At 44.9% G+C, this 16,250-nt stretch overlaps 1 protein-coding gene across 1 annotated transcript in view; it reads left to right on the top strand.

Moving 5' to 3' along the window:
• Positions 1–393: 393 nt before the first annotated feature.
• The window catches only part of STRAP (serine/threonine kinase receptor associated protein), a 40,675-nt gene continuing 24,818 nt past the window's right edge, over positions 394–16,250 (top strand). Inside the window, exons 1-4 of the mRNA XM_068272912.1 lie at positions 394–572; positions 2,835–2,970; positions 7,192–7,273; positions 13,069–13,141. Coding sequence (XP_068129013.1) covers positions 461–572; positions 2,835–2,970; positions 7,192–7,273; positions 13,069–13,141 — 403 coding nt within the window. The 5' untranslated portion in view covers positions 394–460. The remainder of the gene's footprint in view (positions 573–2,834; positions 2,971–7,191; positions 7,274–13,068; positions 13,142–16,250) is intronic.

Raw genomic sequence — 16,250 nt, 5'->3', positions numbered from 1 at the left:
GTTGCTATGATAAAGGACAGAAAACTCACAGCTACTAGCACACAGGCTTTTAGGACCATTGTAGTCCCTTACACACCCCAATGAGTTCTGGGTCACCATGAGCTTGCTAGTTAGTCTGTGCCACTAGCACACAGGACAGAGCAATTCACCGTACTATACAGTCAGAGTTACAAGAAGACTGATAACTCGCCGCCAGTTACTAGGATACAAGACACTACAGTCACTGTTACTAGGCAACTGGATAGTGCCCACACACTGAGTGCGTCGCTTCCTCAGCGCGGAATATTATTGGCTACTGCATGTAGCCGGGGAGGTGCAGGTGGGCGTAGCTGCGACAAGTGTTAGTCCTCTGATTGGACAGAAATTACTCAGCATTAAGCATGGCCGCTATGGTTCCGCTTCATCACTTCCGGTGCCGTTGCTTCCGGTACTGTGAGAAAGCTCAGCGTGTGGCGGAGACATGGCGATGCGGCAGACACCGCTGACCTGTTCTGGTCACACCCGGCCCGTTGTGGACCTGGCCTTTAGCGGTGTAACCCCCTACGGATACTTCCTGATCAGCGCCTGCAAGGGTGAGACTTGGATAAGTCTAAGTTGCCCATTAACAATACAATCGAAATTGTACACTCTTACCACCTCTATATAATATGAATTACCACAAGTATCTTTTCATAGTACGTTCACTCAATTTCCTTTTTTACTACAGAGATTTGGTAAGACTGTACAATGAAAATGGTATCACTAATGAGCACGTATATTTACTTTCTACGCTAATTTTTGGTGCGAGACGTAGCCTTTATAATGTTGGTAATTTTATATTAACAATATTATACTTTTTATAACTTAAAGCTTGCATTAAACGCCTGTCTGAAACCAAAACTGTGAGATCCGCAAGCAAAAAAGTTATTTACCTCGGTAGACTTCGCATGTCTTCCTCGACCTCCCTTAGACGCCTGAAAATGTTCTGCCTTGCTTTCATACGTGAATACGCTTTGCGGGCTGCATTTTGCCTGCAGCCGTGCGCAGTAACATGAATTTGGGCTTGGCAGAAAAAGTTGAGCCTAAATGGCTCTGTGCTATTGGGAAGGTGTGAGGCTTCCTGCATGGTGTAGCTGTGTGCACTGCTTGGCAAAGCCATTGTTATTATTTGTTGTATTTGTAAAGCGCCAACATATTATGCAGCTCTGAACAATAAATGTTGATAAGGTTCTGGGGCTCCCAGTGGGGGATCAGCGGAGGTGTGGTGGATGGGCTCCTCTAAGCAATAGCAATGGACTTTGGAGATGGTGTTTTGTTTTTGTCTTTTAACTGCTAATTAAAAAACAAACAAAACATTTTTTAAAATGACAAATCTTTATTGACAACTGCTATATCAAATAAGCAAAACATGCTAAACCTAAAGTGTATGTAAAACACATGGGTCTGCTTAAAAAGAGCGTACTGAAACTCTTGTGCATGCATTTTTTTTTTTTTTTTTAATTTTTTTTTTTATCATGCGCTTAAAGTGGAACTGAAGATTGTACTAAAACAAAGTGTTTAACTTACCTGGGGCTTCTGCCAGCCCCGTGCAGCCTTCCTGTCCCGTGCCGGTCCGCCGCGATCCTCCGTTATCTTGCCGCCAGCTGCTTTTGTTACCGCCAACTTGTAAGTTGATGGCAACTGCAAGCCCCGAGCCACATGTATCTTTTTCCGCGTTTCAGCCTGCAATGACGTCCTGCACTACTTTTGGTAACAAGTAGCTGGCGGCGGGAGAACGGAGGACGGGAAGGCTGCACAGGGCTGGCAGAAGCCCCAGGTAAGCACAATTTTAGATCCACTTTAAATACGTTTCTGAATGCACCCAATGTGAACGAGGCCTTACTGTCACTTCCGCTACGTCATCCACTATAGCTTGTGCCTAGCGCTAACCTCGGGCTCCAGCACAGCCTGCATTATTCAGGTTGGGGGTTTGACCAGTGCTGTGTAATTGTTTCTGATCTGTGCTTTCATGATCCCCTACACCCATCCCTCAATTTACCCTTCTTCTATTACTGAACACCACCCTTCAATATCTCAAACTTTAACTTCCTTTGTTTACATTTAATGGTTTCCTCCTAATGTAACTTACTGTACCCCCATATATTAAATATTTGCTTTACCATTTCTCTAAGACATCTGTGTTTATCATACTGTGTCCCTTCAAAAAAACAAGACTTGGGAGATGCCCTGTAGCAGTAACAACCATCATACTACTAATGTTCCTCTACAGCTTTCTCCTACATAGACTTGCACCTGGCCTGTAGTGGACTTGAACTTCAGTTGGCTAACCTCCCCATAGGTTCTTGTTTGTTTCCTCTCCATATAGAAATATACCCAGCCTCATATCTATGTCTATACACGTTATGTTGCACACAAACCCCTTATACTCAGGCCTGAAGAAGACCTGGTCTTGAGGTTCATCGTCGATCCTCCTTTCCCAGATATTTTAGTGTGTGCCTTTTGGGTGTGAGACCAGCATATTCGCATATTCATCTTCCTGCTCATTACTATAAACCCTAGTTCCCCTTCTATCCCCTCCCACTTCACAAAATCATGCACTAATTTACCCTTTATTGTTATAGTGTGCAATAGCGATGTTTGCTTTCCTCCCCTTCTACTCAATACTTAACTCATTGTACACCCCATCATCTTCCTCCTGGCTTTCAGCAGCTGCTATATCTTACTTTGTCATAAGTGCCCAAAAATAAGTAATCCTAGCATGTAAACTTATCTATACTACTCTCCCTCCCCAGTCTACAGAAATCACTCACTTTCCTTGCACAAGTGACTTTGCTAAATTTCACCTCTGTTGACAGATGGAAAACCAATGTTGCGTCAGGGTGACACCGGAGATTGGATTGGAACCTTTCTGGGGCACAAGGGAGCGGTCTGGGGAGCAACTCTGAATAAAACAGCCACGAAGGCTGCCACAGCAGCTGCAGACTTCACTGCGTATGTATCAAGATTGTCTCATTGGAAAATAGGAAAATCTGATCATTCTAAAGTACCACCTGGTTTCTGAGAGGAAATACTGTGTGGAGGCCACAATGATGGGAGAGTTCCAGTATTGGGTGAAGGGAGACACTCTAGGAAAACCATTTGTCATTGACTGACTTGCAAAACCTTGTCAGAAGAGGAGCTATTGACTATAGTAAGCAACCAGGTGTTGTGTCACAGTCTAGGTAATAGTCTCATTCATGTGTACAGTGGCCTCAATTCATTAAGATCATGCTGGAGATCAGGCAAGAGAAAACTTGCCACCACACAGTGAAAGTTATCTTCTCTTCCTTAAAGGGACACTTAAGCCAGAAAAAAAATGAGTTTTACTCACCTGGGGCTTCTACCAGCCCCCTGCAGCAGTCCTGTGCCCTTGCAGCCACTCACTAATCCACTGGTCCTCCGCTGCCAGCTAGTTTCGTTTTTGCCGACAGGCCCGTCAGGACTGGCCACGCGTAGCTTTTTCCGCATTCCCGACTGTAATTAGCGCTATTGCGTATTTTTGTACGCGTTGCGGCCCGCAATAGCGCTAATTGCAGTCGGGAATGTGGAAAAAGTTACGCGTGGCCAGTCCTGACGGGCCTATCGGCAAAAACAAAAGTAGCTGGCAGCGGGGGACCAGTGGATTAGTGAGTGGCTGCAAGGGCACAGGACTGCTGCAGGGGGCTAGTAGAAGCCCCAGGTGAGTAAAACTCCTTTTTTTTTTTTTTTTTTTTTCTGACTTAAGGTTCACTTTAAGTTCCCTCCTCCTGTAGTTATTTTCACATACAGTTAAATAGCCAGTCTTTAAAGAGGAATATAACCCAGCATTTCATCTTTGCTCTAAAACATTACTTACAGCTTATTATATGCAACCAGCATTTTTTTTTTTTTTACCTAGACCAGCATTCGAAGGGTTACACACAGAGCTTGAAAGTTCAGTGCAGAGAAATGCAGACGCATCCGAACTTTAGATAATGTATTACACATACGCTATAGCAGCATAGAGGGTGATATAGCGGCTGGGAACGCGGAAAATCACTCGCGTTTCTAGCCTGTCGCCGAACCCGGAAGTAGCCGCCGGCGGGGACAGGACGATCGGAGCGGGGCTGCGAGGGCACCATCCAGCTTCAGGGTGCTGAGGGATGCCCCGGGTGAGTAAATATCATATTTATTTTTTTTAGACTTAAGTATTCCTTTAGGTTACCTCCTCTGTAGTTTGTTTTCACGCGCAGTTAATTAACAGCTTGTCTTTAACTTTAGAATTCTGGAGTTATTTTAGGGATTGAAGTTAACTTAAAGACAGAAGAGTTAACTTTAGGTTTGCCTGAGGTAAAATGTTTCCTGAATACTACATGCCTCATCACCATGGTGATAACTATAGAAACGTTATTAAAGACAGGAGATAAGCTTAGTGAATTAAATGGCCTCAATTCACTAAGCTTCTCTCCTGTCTTTAATAACGTTTCTAGAGTGATCACCGTGGTGATGAGGCATGTCTTATTCAGGAAACATTTTACCTCAGGCAAACCTAAAGTTAAAGTGGCCCATACACTTAACGATTTTCCCGCCAATATACAGCAAATTCGATCACTGATCGAATTTGCTGTGAAATCATTGCGCAAACGCTGACCGAACGATCGATTTCCATCCGAAATCGATCGTTCCCATCGATCCATGCGGAAGATTTCGCTCAATCGCAGGCGTGTCGGGAGTGCGTCGATAGCGGCGTTTGTCCGACCGAAGTTAGCGGCAATACATTACCTGTTCTGCCGGCGTGTGTCCCCGCTCTCTCCTTAGGCCTCGATTCATCATTGTCTTTGCGATAACTTTTTCCAGTTCGTTAAATTACCGAATTTGAAGGTTATCGATTTCTAGTTGTATTCATCAATGTTTTTCTGCATTCGGTGTGACTTTGATAAAATATTGATGACAATGCAATAACCATTCGGTAACGTGTTGATATTTCCATTTTATGGTGGTAATTTAACACAAAGCCATAAGATTCCCGTGGAATTGTGGGTAAAAAGGCAGTTCTTTGAACACCACGTAACATCCTGAATAGCGCTTAACACCTGGACCAGGATTCTGGAGGTGACTTGGGCCTCGATTCATCAAGACTTACCGAATAAATTACCGACAGCTCGGTAAAATACCGAACTCGATAAGTTGATTTCAGGATTCATCAGTTCTCTACAGCTGTTAGCGAGCATTCGGTAAACATTCTGTAATGATGCGATAAAATGGAAGAAAGTGCAATTCATGAAAGTGGGCGTGGTTTAGCGTTAAATTTAGCGTATAGCTAATCCATTCTCTTGCAAATTGATATCGTTCTACACCTTATTCTTGCCCTTCTGCGCCTTTGAATCACTCTCAGCTGATGCATAACCACTTCAAATGTCTCCATCTTCTCTGTCAGCAATTATCTGACAGGAATAACGACAGCAGTGAAGGAGATAACTAATCCTAAATTTAACGCTAAACCACGCCCACTTGCATTTTCATGAATTGCACTTTCTTCCATTTTATCGCATCATTACCGAATTATTACCAAATGCTCGCTAACAGCTGCAGATAACTTTGATGAATCCTGAAATCAGCTTATCGAGTTCTGTATTTTACTGAGCTGTCGGTAATTGATTCGATAAGTCTTGATGAATCGAGGCCTATGTCTGTAAGTTTAGCTACATGCTGACCGCTCCTTTTTCATCAGGTCAGAGCTGGTTTTAAATGCTGAATATTTTTGCTTGTTTTACAGACTGCTCAAATCTTTGTGAACTGACATTTAAGACATGCATTGAGGAATTTACCTTACTAGTCGGTGATTTTAAAATTTCAATGCAGTAACGGGCTTGGTTAATAGGTGATAAAGGACTTCTAAGGCCAAAATGACAAAAATCATTCTTTACCTTTTCGATTGCAGAATCTATGGAGGACGCCATTCGCGCCCTCCGCTCCACCGTCAATACATTCTTTTTAGTGCCCACTAGGTCTGGTCCCGACCACACCAAACGGGTCGCATTGTCATTCCATTCAAAAGATGGCCGCCGAGTTGAGCCACGGCTGCACAGTACGCTTGGCCGCAAGTGCGACTGCGCAGCCTTTAGCCCTCCTCCAGCGCGCTCACATCACTGCGCCCGACGTATGCTTGGGAGGATACCGGACCCAGTACGTGGATGGGGGAGGGCTAAAGGCTGCGCAGTCGCACTCGCTGCCAAGCGTACTGCGCAGCCATGGCTCAACTCGGCTGCCATCTTTTGAATGGAATGGCGATGCGACCCGTTCGGTGGGTTCGGGACCAGACCTAGGGGGCACTAAAAAGAATGGATTGACAGCGGAGGGCGCGGATGGCGTCCTCCATAGATTCTGCAAACATAAAGGTAAAGAGTGATTTTTGTCATTTTGGCCTCGGAAATCCTTTAGGCTAATTTCACACCAGGACGTTGCGTTAGAGGGGGCGTTAAGGTCGCATAACGTCCCCCTAATGCAACGCCTGGTGGTGCTGGATCTGGACGTCAGAGTGAGCCGCGTTGTGCAGCTCACTCTGGCGTCCGTGATGCGTACTCTTGTGCGCATGCGGCATCACGTGGTCCCGCCGGCCAATCGCCGCACAGAGCGGCCGCTCCAGGAAGTAAACACTGCACGTCACAACGTGCAGTGCATATTAATTAGCCATGTGCCTGGCCGCTCTCCGCTCCTCCACAACATTACTGAGCATGTGCAAGCAGTCTAACGCGGCTCAGCCGCGTCTAAAGTACTGCATGCAGTACATTGTCTTGTGACGCAGCGTTACAATGTAACGCAACGTGGGCACTGTGAACAGCCCTATTGATTTTTCATTACTGTGCGGTGGGCTGCGTTACAGGCTGCTCTAACGTGCGCCTGTAACGTCCCACTGTGAAAGCAGCCTTAAGCAAGATGTTCAGAAAAAAAAAATCAGCTGTTTTCTACATTACCTAATGCGGTAATGCTTAGTAAATTAAAGCCCCCATCTTTTTACTGAGGTCCTACTGTGTTATTCAGAATACCATCCAGTCCTCTAGAATGGCACCTAACCTTCCACTGGAGGTTGAGTCCTCATACTGGTTGGGTGCCATCACTCTGGGGTTGAGGGGTAGTTTTCTATAACAAATGCTCTTTAGTGATATGCCTGTTCTAACTCTTATTTGTGTTTTTGGTTTTTGCTTGTTTTTCTAGGAAAGTTTGGGATGCAATCACAGGAGATGAACAACTCACTCTGGCACACAAACACATTGTAAAGAGTGTTGACTTTACCCAGGTAATCCCAGTGCACCATCACCTATGTAAATCAGTATGCCAGGTTAACACTTCAGTGCACTATGTTTCCACTCTGTAACTCTACCTAGGTAAATCTAGTACCCCTTGGTAGCACACCACACTGCAACATTACTGGGGTTATTCCAGTATTTTGGTCTAATAAAACTACTGGGCATCCACCCAAGTAGTAACCCTGTACCTTTTCCTAGTATTATTGATTTATAAAGTGGCAACATATTCTGTGGTACTGTACAAAGTAAGAAACAAAAATGGGGTACAAAATAATAGACACCGGTGTACACCAATGTGCAAAATACAGAATTGGTACAGAATACTGAATGGTAATTACAGCGACAAAAATAACATGATGAATTCAACATATAACAAAAAACAAATTCCAAGACACAAAGGTTAGAGAGCCCTGCCTTTGCAAGCTAACACAGGTTAAGAGGTGGGTTAGTACACACTATTCAAACCTAGCGTCAGTGTGTTTTTTGGGTTTTCTACTAAGGAGTACAACAGGGCCAAAGGTCGAAAAGGGGGGGGGGGGGGGGGGGCGGACGGCCTAAGTTAGAGTGCATGCTTGTTGGAGAAAAGTGATTATTTTTTTGGATGAAGGGTTCTTCAACTGTCTTCAGTTCCTGCTTGTTCTTGGGGCATTTTGGAGATGGATGGCAGATGCTAATGCAAACCCGCCCTTAGAGTTGGAGATGATAGGAGCTGGTTAGGGAAGGAATGTGAGGAACAAAAGAGAGATGAGTCCAATATTACTACTAGGCACCATTCTTTGGGACATGAAGTTATATGGGTGTTATTAACATTAGTCATATCAGGTAGAGATGTGGACAAAGATGGTTGGAAAATGATCAGTTCTGTTTTACTTAAGTTTTAAGAAGGGAGAGGTCATGAAAGAGGATGTAGCAGACAAGCAGTTAAGAATACGTGTGCGGGGGGAGTTGAAGCAAACCAGAGATCTAAAAATAGCAAGAATCTGTACTTACCCGGGGCTTTCGCCAGCAGGATTTCCGCACATGCGGTGAAGACCCAGACTGAACCCGACTGAGCCAGTTACTGACGCTGATTGCAGCTGAACTGCAGACGGTGGGAGGACTCCAAGGGACTCTGTTGTGTTTATGGGGCTTGGAGGAAGCCCCAGGTAAGTATCGGTTCTTGCTATTTTTAGATCTCTGGTACACTTTAAGGTCTGGGGCTGAGACGAGTTGATTAAGTTTCAAAGACCATGCATGTAGATAGAAAAGACGTTGGGGCCAAGGACAGAGCCTTGAGGTACCCTGAAAGACAAAGGATGTGGAAAAGAGATCAGAGAATGAGGCCTACAGGTGAGAGAATGTGTAGGAGTAAGGTGTAATCGACCGTATAAGACACTGATTACAAATCAAGAAGGAAGAGTATGGAAGGATAAGTATGGAATAATGGCCTTTTGATTTAGATGTAAGATCATTGGTCACCTTAGTAAAAACGTTCTGTGGAGTGGGCTAAGCAAAAGCCAGACTGGAAGGCCTTGTTCACATTGCGTTCGCCTCGCGTGTCCGTCCGCGGTGGGCTTGCTTTTTTTATGCGTATTTTTGGCAATTTTCTGAGCATTTGCTTGTTTTTGTGGGCTTTTTTGTAAGCGCTTTTGCAGAGCGCTTCCGTCTTTTGATCTGGAAACAATAATTATGTGTTTTTTTTTATTTATTTTTTTTAATACTGCTCATGCAGTCGCTTGCCAAAGCGATTTTGTGTGTTTTGCGTTTTTCCTATACCTTCCATTGAGGCAAATCTCCTCAAATGTCTCAAGCACCGCTTAGCAAAGCGGATCGCAAACGAACCGCTCAGATATGAACTCTCTCATACAGAATCATTGCACAAGCGCTTTCAGGGTGATTTTGAAAATCTCCCGCGCTTAAAATTTTTCAAAAACGGATGTAATGTGAACAAGGCGTGACTGATCAAGCAGGAAGCTGGTATATAAATGGCTTATACTTTGTAGAAGAAAAGGGGCTGGCACTACATAAACATCACTTATCTTGCAAGCAGGGTCGGGGTAGTAATACTGCTCTCTCCCTGCAATACTGCCACTTCAGCATGCTCTGGTATCAGAAACTTGAAATGCAGCAACTGTAGAGGACAAAAAGTGAACCAGCACTGCTGTAAACAGTAGCTTTTATTGACATCCAAATTTAACCACTTAAAGGGACACTTAAGTCAAAAAAAAAAAATGAGTTTTACTCACCTGGGGCTTCCAATAGCACCCTGCAGCTGTCCGGTGCCCTTGCCGTCTCCCTCCGATCCTCCTGGCCCCGCCGGCAGCCACTTCCTGTTTCGGTGACATGAGCTGACAGGCTGGGGACGCGAGTGATTCTTCGCGTTCCTGGCCACAATAGCGCCATCTATGCTGCTATAGCATATATCATATACCATATAGCAGCATAGAGGGTGCTAATGTGTCTGGGAACGCGAAGAATCACTCGCGTCCCCAGCCTGTCAGCTCATGTCACCGAAACAGGAAGTGGCTGCCGGTGGGGCCAGGAGGATCGGAGGGAGACTGCGAGGGCACCGGACAGCTGCAGGGGGCTATTGGAAGCCCTAGGTGAGAAAAACTCTTTTTTTTTTTTTTTTTTTTTTTTTTTTGACTTAAGTGTCCCTTTAAGTACTGCAGTCATAAAACCCCTTATGGACCAGACACTTTTTTTCCATTCAGACCACTGCAGCTTTAACGGTTTATTGCTCAGTCATACAACCTACTATCTAAATGAATTTTACCTCCTTTTCTTGTCACTAATGCAGCTTTCTTTTGGTGCTATTTGATTGCTGCTGTGATTTTTAGTTTTTTATTATATTCATCAAAAAAGACATGAATTTTGCCAAAAAAAGATTTATATTTTTTTAACTTTCTGCGCTGACTAATTTCAAATAAAGTAAAATTTCTATATACGTTTTTGTCCAAATTTATTGTGCTACATGTCTTTGATTAAAAAAAATGCAATAAGTGTATTTATTGGTTTGGGTAAAAGTTTTCTTTTTTATAGCGTTTACAAACTATGGTGCAAAAAGTGAATTTTCCCATTTTGAAGCATCTCTGATTTTTATGAGCACCTTTCATGTTTCATAAGGTGCTAGAATTCCAGGATAGTATAAATACCCCCAATGACCCCATTTTGGAAAGACATTCCAAAGTATTCACGAAGAGGCATGGTGAGTTCATAGGTTTTTTTTTGTTTTTTTTTTTTTTCCACAAAGTGTCATTTTCCACTAACGTGACAAAAAATGAAATCTTCTATGAACTCACCATACACCTAACGGAATACCTTGGGGTGTCTTCTTTCTTAAACGGGCTCACTTGTGGGGTTCCTATACTTCCCTGGCATTTTAGAGGCCCAAAACCGTAAGGAGTAGTCTGGAAACTAAATGCCTAAAAATGACTGTTCAGGGGTATAAGCATCTGCAAATTTGTATGACCGGTGGTCTATGAGGGGCCGACTTTTTGTGAAATCCGGTCATAAGCAGGGTGGCTCCTTAGATAACGGGTTGTATTGACACTGAAGTGCAGGAAGCGCAGGATCTTCTCACATCGTGACATGGCAGCAGAGAACATGGGCTTGTGATGTATTTGGTGCGTAGACCAATAAGACCGCAATACATTCTTTTTGACTAGACCCATGTTAAAGAAGCCCCCAAAAAATGTTAAGTTCGGAAACTTGGAGTGGTTTCCACCGAAAAGGCTGGGCATGGTAGCTTCTTGGATTGATGGTTGCGTATTGTGTGGCATAACTGTTGGTCTCAGCCACAATTAAGTCGTAGAGACCAGCAGTGATCAGAAAAAAAATTCTGTCACTGCGGTGGGGCGGATAAGGGTTTGGCCGGGTAATCAGAAGCCCATAGGGGGCAGATTAGAGCCTGATCTGATGGATAGGAGTGCTAGGGGGTGACAGGAGGTGGGTGTCTCAGGGGGTGATTAGAGGGGAGAATAGATACAATCAATGCAATGGGGAGGTGATCGGAAGGGAGTCTGAGGGGGATCTGAGGGTTTGGCCGAGTGATCAGGAGCCCACACGGGGCAAATTAGGGCCTGATCTGATGGGTAGGTGTGCTAGGGGTGACAGGAGGTGATTGATGGGTGTCTCAGGGTGGGATTAGAGGGGAAAATGGATGCAAGCAATGCACTGGCAAGGTGATCAGGGGGGTCTGAGGGTGTGGGCGGGTAATTGGGTGCCCGCAAGGGGCAGATTAGGGTCTGATCTGATGGGTAGCAGTGACAGGGGGTGATTGATGGGTGATCAGTGGGTGACTAGAGGGGAGAACAGATGTAAACAATGCACTTGGGAGGTGATCTGAGGGCGGGTCTGCGGGCGATCTGAGGGTGTGGGCGGGTGATCAGGTGCCCGCAAGGGGCTGGTTAGGGTCTGAGCTGATGGGTGGCAGTGACACGGGGTGATGGGTGATTGACAGGTGATCAGTGGGTGATTACAAGGGAGGTTAGATGTACACGGGGGGGGTTGGTGTCTGGGGGGTGATCAGGAGCCCCCAGGGGGCAGTTTAGGACCTAATCTAAAAAAGAGCGTTGACAGGGAGTGATTGATGGGTGATTAGGGGGGTGATTGGGTGGGTCTGACAGGGGTCTGAGGGGGTGATCGGGAGGTCTGAGGGGTGCTGTGGGCGATCAGGGGGGGGGGCAGATCTGTCTGTGTGTGTGTGTGCACTTACCAGGGGGGCTGCCTCCTGCCCTGGTGGTCCCTTGATCACTGGGACCACCAGGGCAGGAGGCAGCCTCTATAATACGCTTTGTATACATTACAGAGCGTATTATACGCTTTCTATGCGGCAGATCGGGGGGTTAACAACCCGCCGGCGCTGCTAATTGGCCGGCGGGTTGACGTCGTGAGTGGGCGGAGCCTAATGTCAGCAGATGTTCCCCAGGAGCTGCCGCCGATCGGCGTTACGCGGTCTTGGGGGTGCCACTTTGCCGCCGACCATGGGTAGTGGGCGGTCGCAAAGTGGTTAAAACCTCTGCTTGTCAGGCATAACAGGTGGGTGCTGGGAGCAGGAGCCTGGCGGCCGTTTCACGCCGAATTGCGCTTCTACGGAGGCTGCCAGTGCCAGTTCACTTTTCGTCCTCTACAGTTGCTGCATGTAAATGGCTTAGTTCAGCATGTATATGGCATTTACATAATTGGATGCACATTGGAGAAGAGACAATGGAAATTGGCAAGTGTTGTGGGATCTAGAGATTTGGGCCCATATGCAATTAACTTTTTCTCCTGAGTTTTTTTTTCCAAGGTGATATTTTAAAATGTGTCAAGTAAATGCCTTTTAAAACACCAGAAAGCAAGAAAATACTTAAAATAATTTTGATGGCACTTTTTAACCTACTTTTTGTTACTTTTCAGTTGTAAAGTGTTTAAAAAATAGTCTAAATAGTAGATGAAAAATTATCTCCTAGGAGAAAACTCAGGTGAAAAAGTAAATTGCATATGAGCCTTGGTGTCACAACAGCTATTGAGTGAGGATGGAAAGATGGCAATGGAGAGGGATAGGTTTTATAGTGATGCTAGTAAACCTTAACTGATTTCAGATATCTCAGTACCCCAGCCTGACACTGCAGTGCACTGTGAGACCACAATGTAAACTCACTCAGTAGTGCTTCTATATATCCCAGTATTACACCCTTGTAGATGTATGTTAGATGGACACTATAAAAACGTACTTTTTTTTTTTTTTTTTTTTTTTTTTTTTTTTGAGGCATGGCCATGGTCTATGGAACTTAAACTCTGTTCTTCTCACTTTTTGTTGCAGGACAGTAACCACTTACTAACTGGAGGACAGGATAAACTGTTACGCATTTATGATCTTGAAAAACCAGAAGCTGGTAAGTGTGTCTGGGGTCTCCTATCATCCTCTGCCAAATATCTGTTGGTATACGTATAATAATAATATAATAATAATAATCCGAACATTTGTATAGCGCTTTTCTCCTGTCGGACTCAAAGCGCTCAAGAGCTGCAGCCACTGGGACGCGCTCAAGAGGCCACCCTGCAGTGTTAGGGAGTCTTGCCTTGAACTCCTTACTGAATAGGTACTTGACCTAGCCAGGATTCGAACCCTGGTCTCCCATGTCAAAGGCGGAACCCTTAACCAGTACACTATCCAGCCACTACCGTATGACCAAACTGCCAGGGCTGTGGAGTCGGAGTCGGGGCAATTTTGGGTGCCTAGAGTCGGAGTCGGGAAAAAATGCTCCGACTCCTAACGAATTTAAACTGTAATTAAAATAGAAAATATGATAAAATGTTCTATTTCTCAGATAATGGTCATCATAAATAATTTATACATACAGTAATAGCTGTGCTTAGTCCACAAAAATGAAATAAACCAATCAAAATTAGTTACATGTGCTGCTTCAATAAAGCAGTCCCTGTATTTTTAAAGTCAGATATACATATCTGATTGTGACTGTATATATGATGTGTACACAGGAATCTCTTATATACTAAATAACATCTATGCTGTAAGTATAAAGCCTGATGTGTAGCCGTGTCACTAATAGAGATGGTCAATGAGATGGAAATAATTCTGCGTTGATTCTGATTTTTGCAAATGTACGCACTCTTTGCTCATGAAATCAAATAATTTGATATGTTGTTAAAATTTGGTTTGGTGACTATGAATTAAATGGTACCTGAGAAGGATGAAAAGAAACGTTTTATACATACCTGGGGCTTCCTCCAGCCCCCTTCAGGCTAATCAGTCCCTCGTTGTCCTCCTCCGCCACCTGGATCTTCTGCTATGAGTCCTGGTAATTCAGCCAGTCAGAGCAGTCTGGCTACGTGCCGCTTCCACAGCCAGGAGCGTTCTGCACCTGCACAATAGTGCTGCGCAGGTGTAGTACGCTCCCGGCGGCGGAGTGTGTGCATGCGCACTACATCAGACTGGCTCAAGTGCCTGGACTCATAGCAGAAGATCCAGGTGGCGGAGGAGGACAGCGAGGCACTGATTAGCCTGAAGGGGGCTGGAGGAAGCCCCAGGTATGTATAAAACTTTAATTTCATCTGTCTCAGGTTTACTTTGTTACACAGTAGTACTATACTCTACATATGCACTCTCCACAGAGCTGCAGGGAATCAACTGAGAAAGTTGTGCAACATTGAAGACAGGTGTGGTCTATCACCCATAAACCTGGTTTAGATTGTGCATGAAGAATGTGTAATAGAGGAAGAATCTCCTTATTCCCCTGCAGAGTACCTGCACACCACTCTTACATGTACCCAAAGTTACATTGCCTAGGGCCTGATAGATGTTCTTTGTTCCGGTCTGCACCTTCTACAAGTACTAGTTTTAGTCTATGAAGGTAATAAATATGGCAGTCTCCATATCCTTCTCACTTCAGTTGTCTTTTAAAATTCCTAAGTGTTGGCAGTTAAGAGACAAATTTCATGTTACATACTTTCAATCAACAAGATTGTAATATGCAAATTAGGAGTCGGAGTCGGTGGAATCCTAAACTGAGGAGTCGATAGATTTTTGTACCGACTCCACAGCCCTGCAAACTGCCCCTGAGAGCACACGTCATCAGTGATACCTTCAGCTTGTAGACTGAGCACCATTTTCCTTATTGGACTACGATGACAACTTTACTAATCATGGGAAATTGGGCTATTTGTGGAAGACAAGTGTTTCTGGTGGTTTTGTTCCCAGCTATGTGGACATAAATTTTGCTGCACATGTCTAATACAGACTAAGCACGAGTACACAATTCTGCCCGGTAAGGCATCTTTTAGGGCTCGTTCCCACTGTTGCGACGCGATTTCGGCCGCATTCCGACGCTTGTAAAAACGCATGCGGATGAGTTTCCGCATGCGTTTTTACCCGCGATTTCGCATGCGATTTCGCATGGCAGGGTGCCATGCGAAATTAACCATGACACTGCCAGGGCTAAATAAAATTGAAAAAGGTGCGAAATCGCGGGTAAAAACGCATGTAACAAACGCATGCGTTTTTACTATTAAATACATTAGCGGCGATTCGCACGGATTCCCGACGCAGGCGAAATCGTTGGCTCTTTTGTGCGTTTTTTTCACGCTGAAAAAAACGCACCTCAACAACGCTACAGTGGAAACAGGCCCATCCACTTGCATTACATGTGCGGATCTGCATGCGTTGGACGCATGCAGATTCGCGATAGTGGGAACGAGCCCTTACACTTAATCAGTTGCTCTCAGTTATAACTGAAAGAAAACGGATTTTCAAAGTAATGTCCATGTTTTCCTATGGCACAGTTCCCACTATACGTGATTTAACTGAAATCTTTTTCGCAATGCACTGCTATGGAAAAAACACGTACTAACGCATTAAGTGTAAAAGGGCCCCAAGAGAAACTGCTACTTTATATTTCCACTTGCCTCTTAATCATCCTACAATAGCACAGTGATCCAAAGCACAGCTCCAAACTTTGGAGCATTAATGAAAGGATACATCCAAGCAATTTAAAAATTAAAAAAAAAAATCCACTTAAATGGGGATTCCTCTAGCCCCTGCCAGCCGTCCTGTGCCCTCGCCGCAGCTCCATTCTTCGCCGATGGCCCGGGGTCCACTGCGCCTGCGCGAGCGACTGAGTCACACTCACATAATCCCAACTTTACTGCGCAGTAGTTCTGGCCTGCGTTGTTCAGTCCGGATAACGTCAGTGAGGTCAGTTAGCCGCATGCTGGAGTGCAGAAGAAGCTGACCTGGCAAGGTCGGCACCTCCACCGGGGGGGGGGGGGGGGATTGGGAGGGGGGACTGGGAGCCACCAGAGCCGTGGTGAGGGCACAGGACGGATGCAGGGGACTGGAGGAACCCCCAGGTAAGTGGATTTTTTTTTTTCAATTGCTTGGACCTTCCCTTGAAGGCAAAGATCCTCGCACACTCAGCACCTTATAAAGTTTTTTTTTTGTGTATGGTAGTACCAACCATTTAGGGTCATCACACTTCTGTTTCT

The sequence above is a fragment of the Hyperolius riggenbachi genome, chromosome 3 (genome assembly GCF_040937935.1).
Source record: "Hyperolius riggenbachi isolate aHypRig1 chromosome 3, aHypRig1.pri, whole genome shotgun sequence".
Taxonomy (NCBI): domain Eukaryota; kingdom Metazoa; phylum Chordata; class Amphibia; order Anura; family Hyperoliidae; genus Hyperolius; species Hyperolius riggenbachi.
Note: the sequence above shows the minus strand (reverse complement) of the source record. Positions and strands in the feature narration are given on the sequence as shown.